Source organism: Orycteropus afer, unplaced genomic scaffold, assembly GCF_000298275.1.
Source record: "Orycteropus afer afer isolate SDZICR_OR568_19922 unplaced genomic scaffold, OryAfe1.0 scaffold00049, whole genome shotgun sequence".
Classification (NCBI taxonomy): domain Eukaryota; kingdom Metazoa; phylum Chordata; class Mammalia; order Tubulidentata; family Orycteropodidae; genus Orycteropus; species Orycteropus afer.
Genome location: NW_006921636.1, coordinates 9,776,055 through 9,793,372, shown reverse-complemented (window position 1 = coordinate 9,793,372; position 17,318 = coordinate 9,776,055). Strand labels below are relative to the sequence as shown.

At 44.4% G+C, this 17,318-nt stretch overlaps 1 protein-coding gene across 1 annotated transcript in view; it reads left to right on the top strand.

The window, feature by feature from the left end:
• EYA2 (EYA transcriptional coactivator and phosphatase 2) overlaps positions 1–17,318 on the top strand; it is a 255,369-nt gene that overhangs the window by 25,212 nt on the left and 212,839 nt on the right. The window contains 2 exon segments of the mRNA XM_042780627.1: positions 3,204–3,375; positions 15,507–15,623. Of these exon segments, the coding sequence (XP_042636561.1) occupies positions 3,204–3,375; positions 15,507–15,623 (289 nt within the window).

Genomic DNA, 17,318 nt, shown 5'->3' with positions numbered 1-17,318 from the left:
TGCTAACCAGAAAGTTGGTGGTTCAAATCCACCAGCTGCTCTGTGGGAGGAAGATGAGGCAATCTACATCCATAAACATTTAGAGCCTTAGAAACCCTATAGGGGTTTCTGTGAGTCAGAATCAATGTGATGGCAATAGGTTTGGTTTTTGGCTTGGATGGCACAATGGCTAAGTGCTCAGCTGATAACCAAAAGGTTAGCAGTTTGAAGCCAACAACAGAGGTGTGGGAGAAAAGAGCTAGCCCTCTGCTCCTGTAAAGGTTATAGCTTAGGAAACCCTATGTATGGGACAGTTCAGTTTTATCCTTTGGGGTTACTATGAGTCAGAATCATCTCTACAGCACACAACATAACACATGTAAATATAAAACCACGGCCGTTGAGTGGATTCTGACTCATAGCAACCCCCCTTGGGTTTCCAAGGCTGTAGATCTTTGCAGAAGTAGATTGCCCCATCTTCCTCCAGCAGAGCAGCTGATAGGTTTGAACCACTGACCTTCTGGTTAGCAGCTAAATGCCTTACCCACTACAGCAAAAGAACTCCAACATACGTGTGTGTGTGTGTGTGTGTGTGTGTACAGATACCTACCTATAGACATATATATGTATATATAAGAAGCTCTGATGGTGTAGTGCCTAAGGCATTTGACTGTGAACCAGAGGTTGGTGGTATATGGATCCATGGGCTGGATATGGTCCCTGGGCCACCGTTTTGCCCCCTTCTTGTGAGCAGCTCATCTTGACCTTCCAGTGCAGAGGAGCGGCCTGCAGGGCTGAGCCGTTCTCAGGCCAGTAAGAAGCAGCAAGCCTTTTGGTTACTCAATCATGGGCTCTGGAGTCAGACTCCTGAGTTAAAGTCCTAGACCTACCACACTCCAGCTATGACTTTGGGTCTCTCGTCAGGTTTCCTCATCTCCAGCACCGAGTTCACGTCAGTTTCCAATGAGGAAGAACGCACATCCTGGGCATGGATGAGGGAATTCCTAGCCTGTAGTTAGAATACAATGCTTGGAAGCAGACATTATAGTCTCAGGTGGGCAACCCTTTAAAATCCTGGCCCTTTATAGGACCTGTTATTCACTGTGAAGGGCAGAATCCATTTGGGTTCGTTGGTTGCCAGCAACAGAAACCAACTCCCACTCATGTAAGCCCCAGAAGGTTTTTTGGGGAAGAGATCTGGACTAGCTCACAATCTGCATGAAAATGAAATAATCAGGCTTTGAGAAGGACCATGAAGAGACTAGCTGTCGGGGTTGAAGTTGGAAGGAACTAAAAGACAGTCTCTTCAGGGTGTGGCTGTTGGAATGAATTATTCATTCCCTGATTTAAATTCCCAGAGAATAGTCCTATTGGCTGACCTTGAATCATGTGCCCACCCCTTCACTAGGAGCAGGGCATTTTGTGGGACAGCCTTGTCAAAACTGTAGTCAATTGAGGTGTGTAACTGAGGATAGACAGGGTGGGATAGTCTGTGTTATTGTCATGTGCCGTCAAGTCAATTCCAATTCATAGTGTCCTTAGAGGACAAAGTAGAACTGCCCCCATGGGATTTCCCAGGCTGGAATTTTTATGGGAATAGGTCATCAGCTCTTTTCTCCTGCAGAACCACTGGTCGCTTATAACCACTGACCTCTTCATTAACAACCGGGTGTGTGACCATTGCATCAGCAGGGCTCCTTAGGAATAGGCTATACTGCAGCAATACTTAAACTCAGAAATCTTAGTGGCTTAACAAAACACAGGCTTATTTCTTACTCAAATAAAGTCTGGAATAGATTTAGTGAAACTCTCCAGGACAGCTCTGCTCCACACACTGACTCAAGGATCCAGTCTGTTTCCATATCATGGCTTTGCCATCTCAACCTGTACCCTCCATAAAAACCCAAACCAAACTCACTGCCATCGAGTCGATCCCAACTCATAGTGACCCCCATGGGGTTTCCAAGGCAGTAAATCTTTACAGAAGTAGATTGCTCAGTCTTCCTTCCATGGAAGGAAGTGGCTGGTGCGTTTGAACCGCCAACCTTCTGGTTAGCAGTCAGATACCTTAGGCACTGTGCTACCAGAATGCCTTGTACCCTCCACAGCTACTGCCAAAAGAGGAGAGGCAATAGGAGGGCCACAGGGGGTGTTTTAATTGGCCAAGCCTGCAAGTGGCTCGTAACATCTCCGCCCTCGTTCTGTTGGTGAGAAGCCAGCAGTGGCATCACTAGGGGGGTGTGGAGGGTGAGGAGTGTACAGGTGACATTGTCAGCAAGGGGGACCCCAAAATGACTGTCTATCAAATTTGTGTACAGTGTTTTAGCAGAAATTTATTATTTTTTATAATAAAATCTCTATAGTTTGTTGTAACAACAAAAACATTTTTCATAAGCTCAGCTTACATATATGAAGAATTATTGTAGTTGAGTAATGATGACAGCTCTGACCCTCCAGTGCTAATTTTCACTTTGAACTTCTAATGCACTCTGGGGTCAGAGCTGTCATCATTACTCAATTACAGTGACGCTTTGAATCACGTGGTTTCGCGTGCATCTCCTACAAGCACACACTGTTATCGCTGCCAGTGTTTTTGTAGCTGCTGATTTTTTGTCCAATTTTGTGGTGTTTTAGCTAAAATATTATGATAGTTAGTATGTGTGAATCTGTATCCATAACTTTTTTGAGAATGAAGTGGTAATTAAAGGAAAAGAAGGAGAAAAATCAAAAAAGACTTCCTGCTCAGTTACCCATAAATGTTGTAACAATGTTGTAATGCAGTGTAGAAGGATTTTACAAAATAATTTTATTAGTAGTATTCATATAATCTAATATTACCTATAACAGTTTATACTGTATCACATATTATTCTATGATTAAAATTGATACTAAATATAACTAAGGATTCTGTATAGTCTGGTACAGGAGGAGGCCCATGGGGGTGTGAGAATGGCACCATGAGTTACCTACTGCCCTGGGTGATACTAACCCACTGCACTGGGTGATACTGACCCTACTGATACCAGTGGGACCCAGCCACATGATCAAATCTAACTGTAAGGGAGACAGGAAGTGTGATCCTTCTAGTTACTGGAATAGGAAAATGAAATGAGATTTGATGAACACATCAGTTGTTTCTGCCATGGAAAGAATAAATACTAGAAGGAAAATGGAAGGGTTGATGCCAAAAATAAGGGAGAAGGGATGTTGGGCTGGGCTAGGAGATTTAATCCTCTTCTCTCCTCCCACACAGACCTTGCCCACGTGTCCTGCCCAGCCACCCTTCCACAGTCATGGCGGCCTATGGCCAGACGCAGTACAGCACGGGGATCCAGCAGGCTGCTCCCTACACAGCCTACCCACCTCCAGCACAAGCCTACGGAATCCCTTCTTACAGTGAGTACCAGACAAGACCTTATGTTCTTCCTGGGGTCACCAGCATCCTAGTCTTTATTGTGCCCTGTTGCTTCAGGTAAATGCAGAATGCCATCAGTCTAATTTTGGATTGAAGACAGAGGAGAAGGAGAGGTACTTTAAATGTGGTTCAAATTTTACAGACTGTATCAAAGCCTCTTGATTGAAAAAGGGGCTCTGGTGGTACAGTGCCTAAAGCATTTGACTACTAACCAGAAGTTTCGTGGTTCAAACCCACTAGCTGCTCCACGGAAGGAAGAGGGGGCAATCTGCTTCTGTAAAGATTTACCACCTTGGAAACCCAATGGGGATCACTATGAGTCAGAATTGATTCAGTGGCAGTGGGTTTGAGGTTTTTTTTTTTTTGGATTGAAAGTCAGAAATCCAGTTCAAGTTGGCTTAGAGAAAGTAGAGAGTTAATGATTCACATAACTGGGAGATCTGAGGGTAAACTGACATCAGGTGTGGCTGGATCCAGGTACTCAAGTGATGTCATGAGGAATTTGTCTCACTGTCTTCAGCTCTGCTTTCCTCTAAGCTTTACCTTCACCCAGGCTCGCCCCATCTGGAGGCAAAAATGGTGCCTATCATCTCTGGGCTCACATCCTTCAACTCAGCTCTTTTGGAGGAAGACAAGCCCTTTATTTTTCAGTAGCTCCAACAGAATCCTACAGATAAATTTCACCAACACGATGTTGCATGAGAAAAGCAAGTTGCTAATGGATGTGTGCTAAAAGATACAATGCATATAAAATTTTAAAACATGCAAAATAATACTTTACAGTGGGGTTGGCACACTACAATTCACGGGCCAAATGTGGCCCTCTGCCTGCTTTGTAAATAAAGTTTTATAGAAATATAGCCACATTCATTCCTTATCTTATTGTCTGTGTCTTTTCACTACAATGGCAGAGTTGAACAGTTGTGACCGAAACTCTCTAGCCCTGAAACAGAAAGAATATTAAATTTTAAAGAATGTTTGTGTTTTATAGTCTCTCTTCATTATTCCTATATTCTTTATTTGCAAATTTTTCTTCTTGCTAAAATTTATTTATCCTCCTAAAATCAATACTCAGGACAATTTCTCGTTTATGAGCAGATGTTGTGCAGAGCAGCAAGAAATTTGAGTCATCCAATAAACACATTCCCAAACAAGGCTGCTTCAGTATTCACTAATTCAGGATTTACGGAGACTTCATAGAACATAACTCTTCAAATAATGAGCATCAACTATATTTCAAATTATGATACCTCTTGCATAATGGATGGAAAAAGGGCTGTAAGAGGGAAGGTAACAAGGAGGACTTAATTTAGGTTCCATGGCCAGGGAAGGCCTTTTAGGTAAGAAGCTAATTCTGCTGAGAACTGAGAAGTGACCAGGCCAGAGGGAACAGTCCGTGGAAGCTTCAGAGACGGGAAGAAACTAGAGACCAGTGGCTGGAGCGTGTTGGGAAATGAGGCTAGGAGATGGGCAGGACCGTGGAGACCCCAGGAAGGATTTTGGATTTTATTCCAGGTGTGACAGAAAGCCATTGGAGGGTTTATAAACAGAGGGTTGTATGGTACAATTCTTAAAGATCACTTTGGCTGCTGTGAGGAGGTTGGATGGAAGGGAAGCAAAGAGGGAAACAGTTAAGGACTTCATGAACTCATGGAGGAGAGACATGGCAAAGGCCTGGCCAGGGCAGCATCAGTGGACAGACAGAGATGGACAGATTCAAGAGCAGCCCTCAAGGTGGAATTGGCAGATCATGTGGGATGTCTTAGTTTCTTCGGGCTGCTGTAGCAGAAATACCATACCACAAGTGGGTGGCTTTAACAAACAGAAATTTATTTTCTCACAGTTTAGGAGACCAGAAGTCCAAATGCATGGTGCTAGCTCTAGGGGGAGGAATTCTGGTAGCATAGTGCCTAAGGCACTTGACTGCTAACCAGAAAGCTGGCTGTTCAAACCCACCAACCACTCCTCAAAAGGAAGGTTGGGCAATCTACTTCCATAGTGACTGCCTCGGAAACCCAAGGAGGGGTCGCTATGAGTCAGGTCCGACTCCATGGCACATAACAACAACAACTCTAGGGGAAGGCTTTCTCTCTCTGTTGCATCTGGGGGAAGATCTCTTTCATTTTCTTTAGAGCCAGCATTTCTTGGCAGTCTCCATGGAGATTAGGTCTTCCCCTGTTTGCTTTCTTGCTTCTGTGCTTAATCTGCTCTATTTATACCTCAAAAGTGATTGGACTCAGGACACACCCTTCACTGGTATAGCTTCTTTAGCATAAGAAAGAAAACCCTGTTCCCCATGGGATTACATTCACAGGTATAAAGGTTAGGATTTATAACACATATTTTTTGGGAGGACACAATTCAACCCATAACATAAGGGCATCAGGTTGGGCACTGGTAATAGTATCTGTCATTGATTTGCTGCCGCTGATGGTGTGTTATGTCCTCGAATGCCTTTAATACTCACATCAGCCTTATGAGGAAGGTCACATCCTCCTCCTCATTTGAAGAATAAAGAAATGGAGGCTCAGAGAGGGTATATAACTTGTCCAAGGTCACCCAGCTGGTTGGTGGCAGATGTAGAATTAAACACAGCTTGGCTCTGGAGTCCAAGTTCTTTAATGCTGGCTCTGCTGCCTGGATGTGCATTCCATAAATCCTGGGGGATTACCTATTACAGACCTTGGCCAACAGGTGTGGGCATCTTTTCTCCCTCTATCTCCTGGCCTAGAAGACTTAAGATACAGTCACGCCTAAGTTCCCCCTCCTGGCTGACAGCCAAGAAAAATGAAGCCAAGTTACTTTTCAGCACAAAAGGGAAAACTAGCCTTGTTCGCTGACCAAACACAGCATCAGATGGGAACTAATTTGGTTCAAAGTTATTTTACTGTCTCGGTTACTTTTCAAAGTCTGTCTCCTGATAATGCAGTGTGAACGACAAGAGCACAGGTTGTAGAGTTCTGCCACCTGATTCGCATCCCACCTCTGAGCCTTGGTCATAGCTGTGAGACCTAGCGTAGGCCACCTCACCTCTCTGAGCCCCAGTTTCCTCGTTCATACACTGGGAGCAGTATTAAGTCTGGCCTCCTCAGGGTTGTTCTGAGGATTAAATGAGATCTTCTGTATCAGAGATGAAGGAGGCTTGGTGGTGCAACCCTTACACACACAGCTGCTAACTGAAAGGTTGGAAGCTCAAACCCACCAGCCGCTCTGTAGGACACAGACCTGGCCATCTATTCCCATAAAGATTACAGCCTAGGAAACAACCCTGTGGGACAGCTGTATTCTGTTCCACAGGGTCACAAGGACTCAGAATCAACTTGACAGCACGTAACAACAACAACAACGTATGAGAGGTTGGCTAATTTTTTCTGTAAAGGACCAGATAGTAAATATTTTCCACTCTGTGGGCCATATCGTCTGTGTCGCAACTACTCAACTCTGCCATTGTAGTGCAGAAGCAGTCCGACAACACGTAAACTGGGTGTGTTCCAGTAACACTTTATTGACACAGATAGACAGTGAGCTGTGTTTGGCCCATGGGCCCTCATTTGCTGACCCCTAATCTGGCTGGCTCGCAAAGCCCAGCTGAGGGGAAATGCTCAGTCAATTCCAGCAATGTCAGTAGAAGCCAGGTTGACGACACACCCAGGACGTCCATGTCACTGAATAATAACAGGCGGGGTGAAAGCTGTTTCCTTCTCATTGCCTGAGCAAGCAGATGTATTTGCTAATTGTCTGGACAAACGTTGTCGAGTCTTGTTGGGAAACATTTTTTTTACTACTCCTTGAAAATAGTATTATTTACTTTTGTTTGAATAGCTGCAGGGAAATGACACAGTTCAGCAAACTAGAGACAAGAGGTTAGAGCTATTGAGTATTTTCCCTCAAGTGATTATGCAATATTTAAGAGATACATAAAAGCTTAAACAATTGGACTACAAACACCCATGGTCAACCATCCAACTTATTTAAAAAAAAAAAAAAAAAAAGGAATGGTACCCCCTTTCTTCTCAGAGATTTGATATTAATCATTCCATGCATTTTTTAAAAAAAAATGTAGAACAAATGTTTTCTGTAATGGGCCAGATAGTAAATATTTTTTACTTTGCAGGTCATACAGGGCTCTGCTGCTGTTGTTGTTGGGTGCTGTTGTGTCAGCTCCAACAGGTAGTGACACTGTGTACAACAGAATGAACTGTTGCCTGGTGTTGCACCATCCTCACAATCACTGCTTTACTTGAGCCCATTGTTGCAGCCACTGTGTTGGTCCATCTTGTTGAGGGTCTTCCTCTTTTTCACTGACCCTCTACTTTACCAAGCATGATGTCCTTCTCCAGGGAGTGGTTGCTCCTAAGAACGTGTTCAAAATACGTGAGAACAAGTCTTGCTATCCTCTCAGGAGTGTTCTTTCTGTACCTCTTCTAAGACAGATTTGTTTATTCCTCTGGCATTCCATGGTATGTTCAATATTCAGCACCATAATTAAAATGCTTCACTTCTTCTTTGCTCTTCTTTATTCGTTGTCCAGCTTTCGCGTGTATATGAAGCCATTGATAATACCATGGATCGCCAAATGAAAATACTCCTTTGCAACTACTTAAACCTGCCATTGTAGTGTGAAAAGCCATGTTGTTGTTGTTGTTATGTGCTGTCGAGTCGGACCCGACTCATAGCAACCCCTCCTTGGGTTTCCAAGGCAGTATCACTGTGGAAGTAGATTGCCCCATCTTCCTTCCGAGGAGTGGCTGGTTGGTTTGAACTGCCAGACTTCTGGTTAGCAGTCAAGTGTCTTAGGCACTATGCTACCAGAGCTCCCGTGAAAAGCCATAGACAATTAAAAAAAAAAAAATGGTGAGCATGGCTGTATTCCAATAAAACTTTATTTACAGAAATAGGCAGAGGACTACGTTTGGCCTGTGGGCCATAGTTTGTAGATCCCAATGTAGAGCGTTATTTGGCATGTTTTAAAACTTTATATACATTGTATCTTTCAGTATGCATTCTTATGCAGCTGCTTTTCCCACCCAACATTATATTTGTGAAATGTATCCCTGCTCATGATTATATAGCTATAGTTTATTCATATTCATTGTTACATAATGTTCCATTATTTGACTGTCTCACAATTTGTCCACTCATTCTTTAGTGGTCATTTAGGGTTTAGGGTTTTTGTCTGTTTGTTTCCCAGTACATAGGACAGGGTTGTGCATTTCTCAGGGGTGGAAACCTAGGAGCAGAATTTTAAGTCATGAAATACAGGCATCTGCCACTTTATTGGATACCTGTAAAGTGTCTCAGTTATCAATGGCTGTGTAACAGACCACTCCAGCACTTAGCTTAAAACAACACTGATTTATTATTTCTTACAATTATGTGGGTTAGCTGAGGTATCCTTCTGCTGCTCTTATCTGGTCTCTCATGTATTTAGCTGATGGGTCAGCTGATGTGGCTATGCCTCTCTCGCTTTCACCGTGGTCCCTAATCCTGGGCATCCTCACAGCATGGCTGGCTCGGGCTTCCAGGAGGGTGAAGGTGGATGCATCAAGACCTCCTGGTGCCTACCTAGGTTCCAGAACTTACAGGGATCACTTCAGCCACTTGGGTGGGTCGAAACAAGTCACAAGGCCAGCTTAGATTGTGTTGTTATTGTTGTTAGGTATCACTGAGTAGGTTTTCGACTCAGAACGACCCCATGTGAGAACTACCCCATTGAGTTTTCTAGGCTGTAATCTTTATGGGAACCCACTACCAGGTCTTTTCTCTCTCAGAGCTGCAGGTGTTAACCTTTTGGTTAGCAGCTGAGCGCTTAACCGTTGTGCCACAAGGGCTCCTTGCCTAGATCTGTTGTTGTTGTTGTTATGTGCCGTGGAGTCGAACCCAACTCATAACAAGCCCTCCTTGGGTTCCCGAGGGGGTATCACTATGGAAGTAGATTGCCCAACCTTCCTTCCAAGGAGTGGCTGGTGGATTTGAACCCCCAGCCTTCTGGTTAGCGGTCAAATGCCTTTGGTTGCTTAGATCTAGGGATGTGAAAATAAAAACTTCCTCTTGATTAGAAAAGTTGTGAAACGTTAAGGCTGTGTTTTCCAATCTACCATAGTATTTTTAATTTCTTAACAAAGAAGCAGGGATGTGCCCAAACAGAACATGAATCCATAGGTATTTCCTTGTGGAATTGGAAACTCAGGAACTGGAGAAGTGGGTGCTCTGAGCGTGCTAGGCTTTACCTGTCCGTCTTGCAGAATTCTTTTGACACCTTCCTGTGATACATAATGATGGTTCTTGAAAATATGCTAATGTGGGCTGAGCATTTGCATTGGGTGGACCACTCCTTGGAGAGATCTGTCATGGGGGAGTAGAAGGGCTGTGTGTGCACAGGGAGATGGCTGGGGGGCAGGAGTGCTGTGGGGGAAGGACACTGGAAGGAGGTGGCTGTGGGGGCGAGGTGAGAGGGAAGCTGTTGTATTGTGGAAGGTTGTGGCGGGTGTTGTGGGACAGAGTGTGTGTAAGCTGCTGTGTGGAAGGTGAGTTTGCCCTGTGAACTTTCACCTAAACCACAATTGTTGTTGTTATGTGCTGTCGAGTCAGACCCGGCTCATAGCAACCCCTCCTTGTTCCGAGGCAGTATCACTATGGAAGTAGATTGCCAACCTTCCTTCTGGAGAGTGGCTGGTGGGTTTGAACCCAGCCTTCTGGTTAGCAGTCAAGTGCCTGAGGCACTATGCTACCAGAGCTCCCAAACCATAGTAAAATTAAAAAAAAAACAAAAACAAAAAAAAAAAACATGATGCTGAGAGGAATAAGCCAGACACAAAGTATTGTGTGATCCCACTTACATGGAATCGTTACAACAAACATAGAGAAGCAGAGTAGTGATTTCCAGAAGTTGGGGGGAGGGGGAAATGGAGCGTATAAAAAGAGAAAGAGAAGGGTGGGCCCCCTGTGCTGTCCCTGAAATGCAAGTGGGGGCTTCTCTTTCAGATAAACTTCTGGGGGTGGGGAACAGGGGCCACAAGCCACTCTTCTTGCTTTTGCTCCCCATGGCTTGATTGCATTGGCTTGCAGCCCTAAGTAACCCGAGCCTGCAAGTACATAGTTGAAGCAAGCCAGATTGTGGAAGCAAAAAGCTCCCTTAGAACTCTGGGATGAGAGAGCTGGAGGAGGGCTGTTTGGGACTATGCCCTGAACTGGTTTGTGTGCGACTGGAGGTCCATGAGATGGTCTTCGGAGGTACACAACTGAATTTGGACAGAATTGAACAGTTACAAGCGTACCTTGCTTTATTGCACCTCGCAGATACTGCGTTTTTAACGAATTGAAGACATCGAGCAAGTGGTGACACCATTTTCCCCAATAGCATGTGCTCACTTCGTGTCTGTGTCACATTTTCGTCATTTGCACAACATTCTCACATTTTTTCATCATGCTGTTGCACACTTAATAGACTACAGTATCTGTAAACATAACTTTCATATACACTGGGAAACTAAAAAAATTCGTGTGACTCACTTTATTGCGACATTTCACTTTATTGCGGTGATCTGGAACCACACCTGCAATGTCTCTGAGGTATGCATGTACATAATTATTTTAATATGCGTTAGGAAACTATATAGAAAGCATAGCAAACCTGTAATGTCTTAGTTATTATTGGTTAAGGCTAGCAAAAGAGTTTTAAAATCAAGTTGATTTGAGGAAAGGTATGAAATGAGTGATTATCATTGGTATCAGTGGTCCTGGGATATGGGAAACCAAATTGGTCCAAACTCCTCATGTTATTCGTGAGAAAATTGAGGCTTACGGAGCATGTGGGGTGAGAACTTGCTTAACTGACATCACGGAGCCAGGACAGGAGGAGGACTCTTTTGCCATGCTGTGTAGTGGACTGACTGAGAAGATGCACTGCTGAGCCCCCTGTAAGTAGACTGGGCTGTTACAGTTCATGTAAGTCCTTGGCTCAGGACCTCCTGTAGTGCCTCGCACTCAGGGTCAAAGCCAAAGGCTTTCTAATCCTTAAGTCTGTCCTGCCTCACCTCCTTGGCCTCTCTGACCGTATGGCTTGCTCACTCCCCGACTCTCACCCCACTCCAGCCACACTGGTCTCCTTGCTGTTGTCTCTAACAATATGCTAGGCCTGACCCCGCCTCAGGCCTTTTGCATGTACTGTTTCCTGTGCTTGGTCTTCTACCAGGCACCCACACCTTGTTCTCTTACTTCCTCCCCTGGACCTTTCCTGATCATGCTGTTTAAAATCCCAACCCACTCCTACCCTTCAACCAACTTTCTCCCTCCCTTCCTGCTTTATTCTTTACCATAGCATTATAAGACTTTGAACAGCGTCCAAAGAAAAATGAAATGTGTATGCAAGGTTGTGTTGGTGTGAGGTTGATGAGATAACTGGGAAGACTCAGTGCAGCTGGCCAGCTGAGCATGCCAAGGGTATGGGAACCAATCCTGCTCTATCCAAAGTCATTTACCTAGCATGTGTCACTGTGTGGTTCCACTCCACTGTGTTTTACTTACTTCTCTGCTGCCAGACTCCTCCCACTAGAGTGTAAGCTCCCTTTGAGCAGAGACTTTTGACTGTTGCACTCAGTGCTATGTCAAGAACAGGGCCTGGCACTTAGTAGGTGCTGAGTCCATGTTTGTGCAATGACTAGACAGATGTCGTGTGTCTTTACTGTTAATGCTGTCCCGGAAACACACACGCTCAAGTCCTTGCTTCCATGAATGAAGCTGGTGGAACCTGAAGGTCATTCTTGAGCATCTTTTGGAGGCTTTATTCTCTTTGCCACAAAGATATTTATCAAAGATGCTTGGAGAGTGGGCTATCTGATGACATCAGACTGTTCTCTGACCGAACTGCAGCAGTATTTCCTTTGAATAAAATCCCTTACAGCAGTGCATCTCATCTAGAGTGAATGGCCAGTGTTTATTTTTTGGCTTTTTAATTTTCATTCCATCAAAGACTGATACTTTGGTAAAATACAGTCAAAATGTATTACAAGGAAAATAAAATTTTTAAAAAAGCAGACAAAATTGAAGCCTAGCGATGTGACCTTAGATGTCATGGCAACATCCAATTGCTATGGGAGTTTCTAAATGCTTGCTTCTCAAGTTTTGCACTTTCTTCATCACAGACTGTGACTAATCCATGGACCACACTCTGGGTATCACAGACTTACAGGACTAAACCCTTAATGTGTCTTCCCCATAGTCTCTTCTCTTTCTCCTGTGTTAGAATTTATCACTATTTCAGCAAACAAAAGGGGAGGGAATAACTTGGCTTTGTTTTCTGTCATATTTTTTCATTCAGTAGATATTTATTGAGCACCTACTGTGTGCCAAGCAGTGAGCCAAGGATAGACACACCACAATGAACAAGACAACCCCAGCCCCCTCCCTCCTGGAGTTCTCACAAGAAACTGTGATGAGTGCCCAGAAGGAAAAGAGCTGGGTGCTGTGGAGAGAGTAGGAGGGATTGGCTCTTTGGGGAAACAACACTGAAGTGGAGAAATCGAGGCTAAGGAGGCATTAGCCTGGCAGAGAGGAGAGAGGAGTACATTCTCGGCAGAGGGAGCAGCATGTGCAAAGGCCCTGAGTCTGAAGACAGGTTTTTGCAGTTTGTCTGTATCTATTTGAAAATGGAAAATGTGGCAGTGTGTGCACAGGAAGACAGCTCAGGGGACAGGAATGCACAGGAAAGAAGGACACAGGGAAGAGGTGACTACAGGGAGAAAGTGGGAAGAGAGCTGTTACATTGTGGGGAATTGCAGTCAGTGTCATGAAACAAAATGTGTGTGAACCGTTTTATGGAAAATGAATTTGCTCTGAACTTTCACCCAAATCACAATAACAATGTAAAACAATAAACCAAAAAAAAGAAAAAAAAAAAAAAAAGCCAAACTCACTGCTATCGAGTTGGATCCAACTCATAGTGACCCCTCCTTGGGTTTCTGGGGTGATATCACTATGGAAGTAGATTCCCGATCTTCCTTCCAAGGAGTGGCTGGTGAGTTTGAACCAACAGCCTTCTGGTTAGCAGTCAAATGCCTTAGGCACTATGCCACCAGAGCTCCCCCCCCCCAAAAAAAAGAAAGAAAAATGTGCATGCACAGTACTGCTTTGTCAGTGAAGGCAAACACTGATATACAGGTGGATGGATGGGTGGACAGGCTGATTGGTTAGATATGTCTATGCAGGGGGGAGTGTGCCCAAGACCATGTATAGCATTGGCAGACAGTGTTTCTACAAGTGTGTTTGTATGTTCTGTAAGAATTCCCAGGTATATAGTAAAGCTGACAAGGGCTTAAGATCATAGTCACTTCTTGGCCACAGCCAGCTACCCACAGGGAGCGAGTAGTTGGACCTGTGGACTTGGGACAGTAGTCACAGGGGACATCAAACTCAATTGGCATAACATACTACACAAAAACATTGTTCCACAGCGTACTTTGGTGAGTGGCGACTGGGGTCTTAAAAGCTTGCAAGCGGCCATCTAGATGCAATGATGAGTCTCTCCTCATCCAGAGCAAAGAAGAATGAAGAAAACCAAAGACGAGTGGAAACAGTTAGTCCAAGTGACTGGTCCACCATGTGATCTCAGCCTATATGACTATGGGACCAGAAGAACTAGATGGTGCCTGGCTACTGCTGTCAACTGCTCACAGGGGGATCTTTGTAGGAGATCCTGGATAGAATGGGAGAACAATGTGGAACAAAATTCAAAATCATTTAAAAAAGAAGTGGGGGGGAGGGGGACCAGGTTTGCTGGTCTGATAGAGCCTGAAGGAACCACTGAGACTATGGCCCCTAGCAGCCCTTCAGGTGTGTAATTGAACCCACTCCTGTGGCTTCCAGCCAAACAAAAGACAGGCATATGGGGTGAACATTTACATTAGCTAGATACATTCCTTGGAGAGATCAATCATGGGAGAATAGAAAGGCTGTGTATGCACAGGGAGACAGCTCAGGGGCCAGGAGTGTGTGGAGGGAAGAACACAGGGAAGAGGTAACTATGGGGAGGAAGTGAGAGGGGAGCCATTGCATTGTGGGAAATTGCAGTCAATGTCATGAGGCAAAGTGTATGTGAGCTGCTATATGGAAAGTGAATTTGCTCTGTAAACTTTCACTCAGATTACAATAATTTTTTTTTAAAATGCATGCTCATTGATGTAGCAATTCCACTTCTAGTTCTTCTTCTTTTTTGTAGAATACTCTCATTTAAAAAAAAAACAGTAAATGTTATTATTGTTTGGTGCCATTGAGTCAATTCTAACTCATGGAGACCCCATGTGACAGTAGAACTGCCCCGTTGGGTCCCCAGGCTGTAATCTTTATGGGAGCAGATCACCAAGGCTTTCTCCTTTGGAGCTGCTGGATGGTTTCAAGCCTCCAACCTTCTAGTTAGCAGCCAAGCTCTTAAACCATTCAGCCTCAAAACAGGGAATATGTATCAATATGTGACATATACATACACAGTATATTATTACATAGGCTTGCATGTGTGCAGAACAAGTCTGGAAGAGAAGTCAGGAAGCTGGTAAAGTGTTGCCTGTGAGAACAGGAGCTGGGGGGCTAAGGTCATGGATGGAGAGAAACACTTACTTTTTTGCTGTCTGACTTTTGTACTATTTGAATTTTCTGCAGTGTGCTTATTAACGTTTTCAATAAAAATCAGATTTATGGGCAACTGCTGCTGGACCAGCCTTCCACATGCAATATCGCCAGAAAAAAAAAGAGCAACATAAAATCAGGCTCAGTGTCGTAGAGGTAGTACAAGATCTGTCATGATCCAGGACACCCACATCCTGGCAGGCTGTGGCCATACAGTGTTGCTAGACCATCCTGTTGCTCAAGAGAAGCCATACAGCTAGATCTTTTTTGGTCATACGCACTGATTTTTAAACAATGACAGCTAATTCTAATTTTCTTTTAAAATATATGCAGCTGAGCATATGTGTGGGCTAGCCTCAGTTCACAAGCCACCAGCTTGCACTCCTAGTTTAGAAGCTGATAAAATGTATGCTGCCTTAACTCAGTAGCTCTTCACAGGTGACAGGGAAGCATTTAATAACGTGTCCTTGGTGCTTCTCTTTCCTTCTCCAAGGCATCAAGACTGAAGATAGCTTGAACCATTCCCCAGGCCAGAGTGGATTCCTCAGCTATGCCTCCAGCTTCAGCACCCCACCCACTGGACAGAGCCCATACACCTACCAGATGCACGGTCAGTCTGGCATTGCGACCCCTCCCTGCCCTCTGTGAGGCACCCTCTGAGTTGGGTGCCCATTCATTCATTCATTCCATTCCTTTATTTGGCAGAGTTGTTGAACACCTACTACGTGCCAGGCTCTATCTGAATTAGTTGGGTTCCAGTGGTGGGCAAGATAAGCAGTGAATCTGCCCTCATGGCAGTTAACCTGGCAATGGGGAGAGATTGGCAATTAACAAGTCAATAAATACAGGCAATCCTTTTGGATGGCTTTGTGTGGAGTGAAGCACATAAACGCGGTGTTTGGTTAGAGAGTGATAAGTGGCTGGAAGAGGTGGGATGTGTAACTTTAGACTGAGTTGTCAGGGAAGCCTCTTTGAAGAGATGACATTGGAGTAGAGACCCAAAGGGCGAGGTGGAGCCAGCAGGCCTGGAGGGAAGGGGTTTTCAGGCAGAGGGAACAGCCAGTGCAAACACCGTACAGAGGAAAATGTCTTTGTGTTCTAAGTACAGGATGGAAGTGAGGCTGGAGGGAACATGGCAAGAAATTCTTGCCGATGCAGCAGAGCTGAATCACACAGGGACTTGGGAGCATTGGAGATGAGCTGGCTTTTGTTTTTAGTGTGATAGGATAGGCAAGTCCATTGTAGAGAGTTGGAGAAATGCCAGGTAGTAGGAATCATGAATCAGCAGGTAAAGGAGCTTGTTTTAGGCTGAGTTCTCTAGAGAAGCAAAACCAATGAAGCATATATGTAAATATATAGAGATTTACTTAAAGGAAATGGCTCACACAGTTGTGGGGACTGGCAAGTCTTAAACTGATGGGTCAAGGGACAGGTTTCTGACTCACAGGGTTGCAGGAGGTGGTGAATCCAAAATCTGCAGGTCACATGACAGCTGTGGGCTTCTCATGTCCCAAGGACTGGAGGTCAGATGGAACGAGTCCAGGATCAAGAGAGAGAGAGAGAGCTTTGCCCCACATCCATTTATATATTGGATGCATGCCACACCCCCAAGGAAACTCCCCTTCCAACTGATTGGCTGCTCATATCAGATCACAAAATAAAGGATGATGCATGGGGTCTGCCAAACCACTGAGGATCATAGCCCACAGGTTGACTTATAACATTAACCATCACAAAGCTGTTATTCTAGGCAGGAGGCTCAAGGCTCTGCTTCCTCCTAAGGAGGCCTTAAGAAAGGAGAAAAATAACCCCAGTGTGAAACCTCCCACCCCACAGGGCTGGCTCCCTGGAGTCTCCTGTGCCCACCTCTACTCTTTCACAATCCAGGAGCCCCCGCCCTATTCCTTTGCCGCATTAGAAACATATTGGTGTTGATGCATCAAGCAGAGGGGTGGTGGTTGTGACTTCAGGGATCCCCTTCCTTGTATTTATTTCCTTCATGAAAACTGGTTAAAAATGACCATGAAGGGTCTGAAAAGTAATGTGTAAAAAGAAAAAAAAAAATGAATGTGATAATGAGTGTTTATTTAAACAAACTGTTTGCAAGTATTGTCATTTCATCTTTTATATGAAAGTTTTTATTAAAGAAACAACCAAATAGGTGTCAGGGGCAGCCTTTCAAGAAAAAAAAAATTGTGAAGGGACGGCTGATGATCCTAGGGGTACATATAGAGAATAATTGCAGGTTTTGATGAAGCCTGTGAAGGACAAAATCAGGACTACGTGATGGACAATGGCTAGAGGA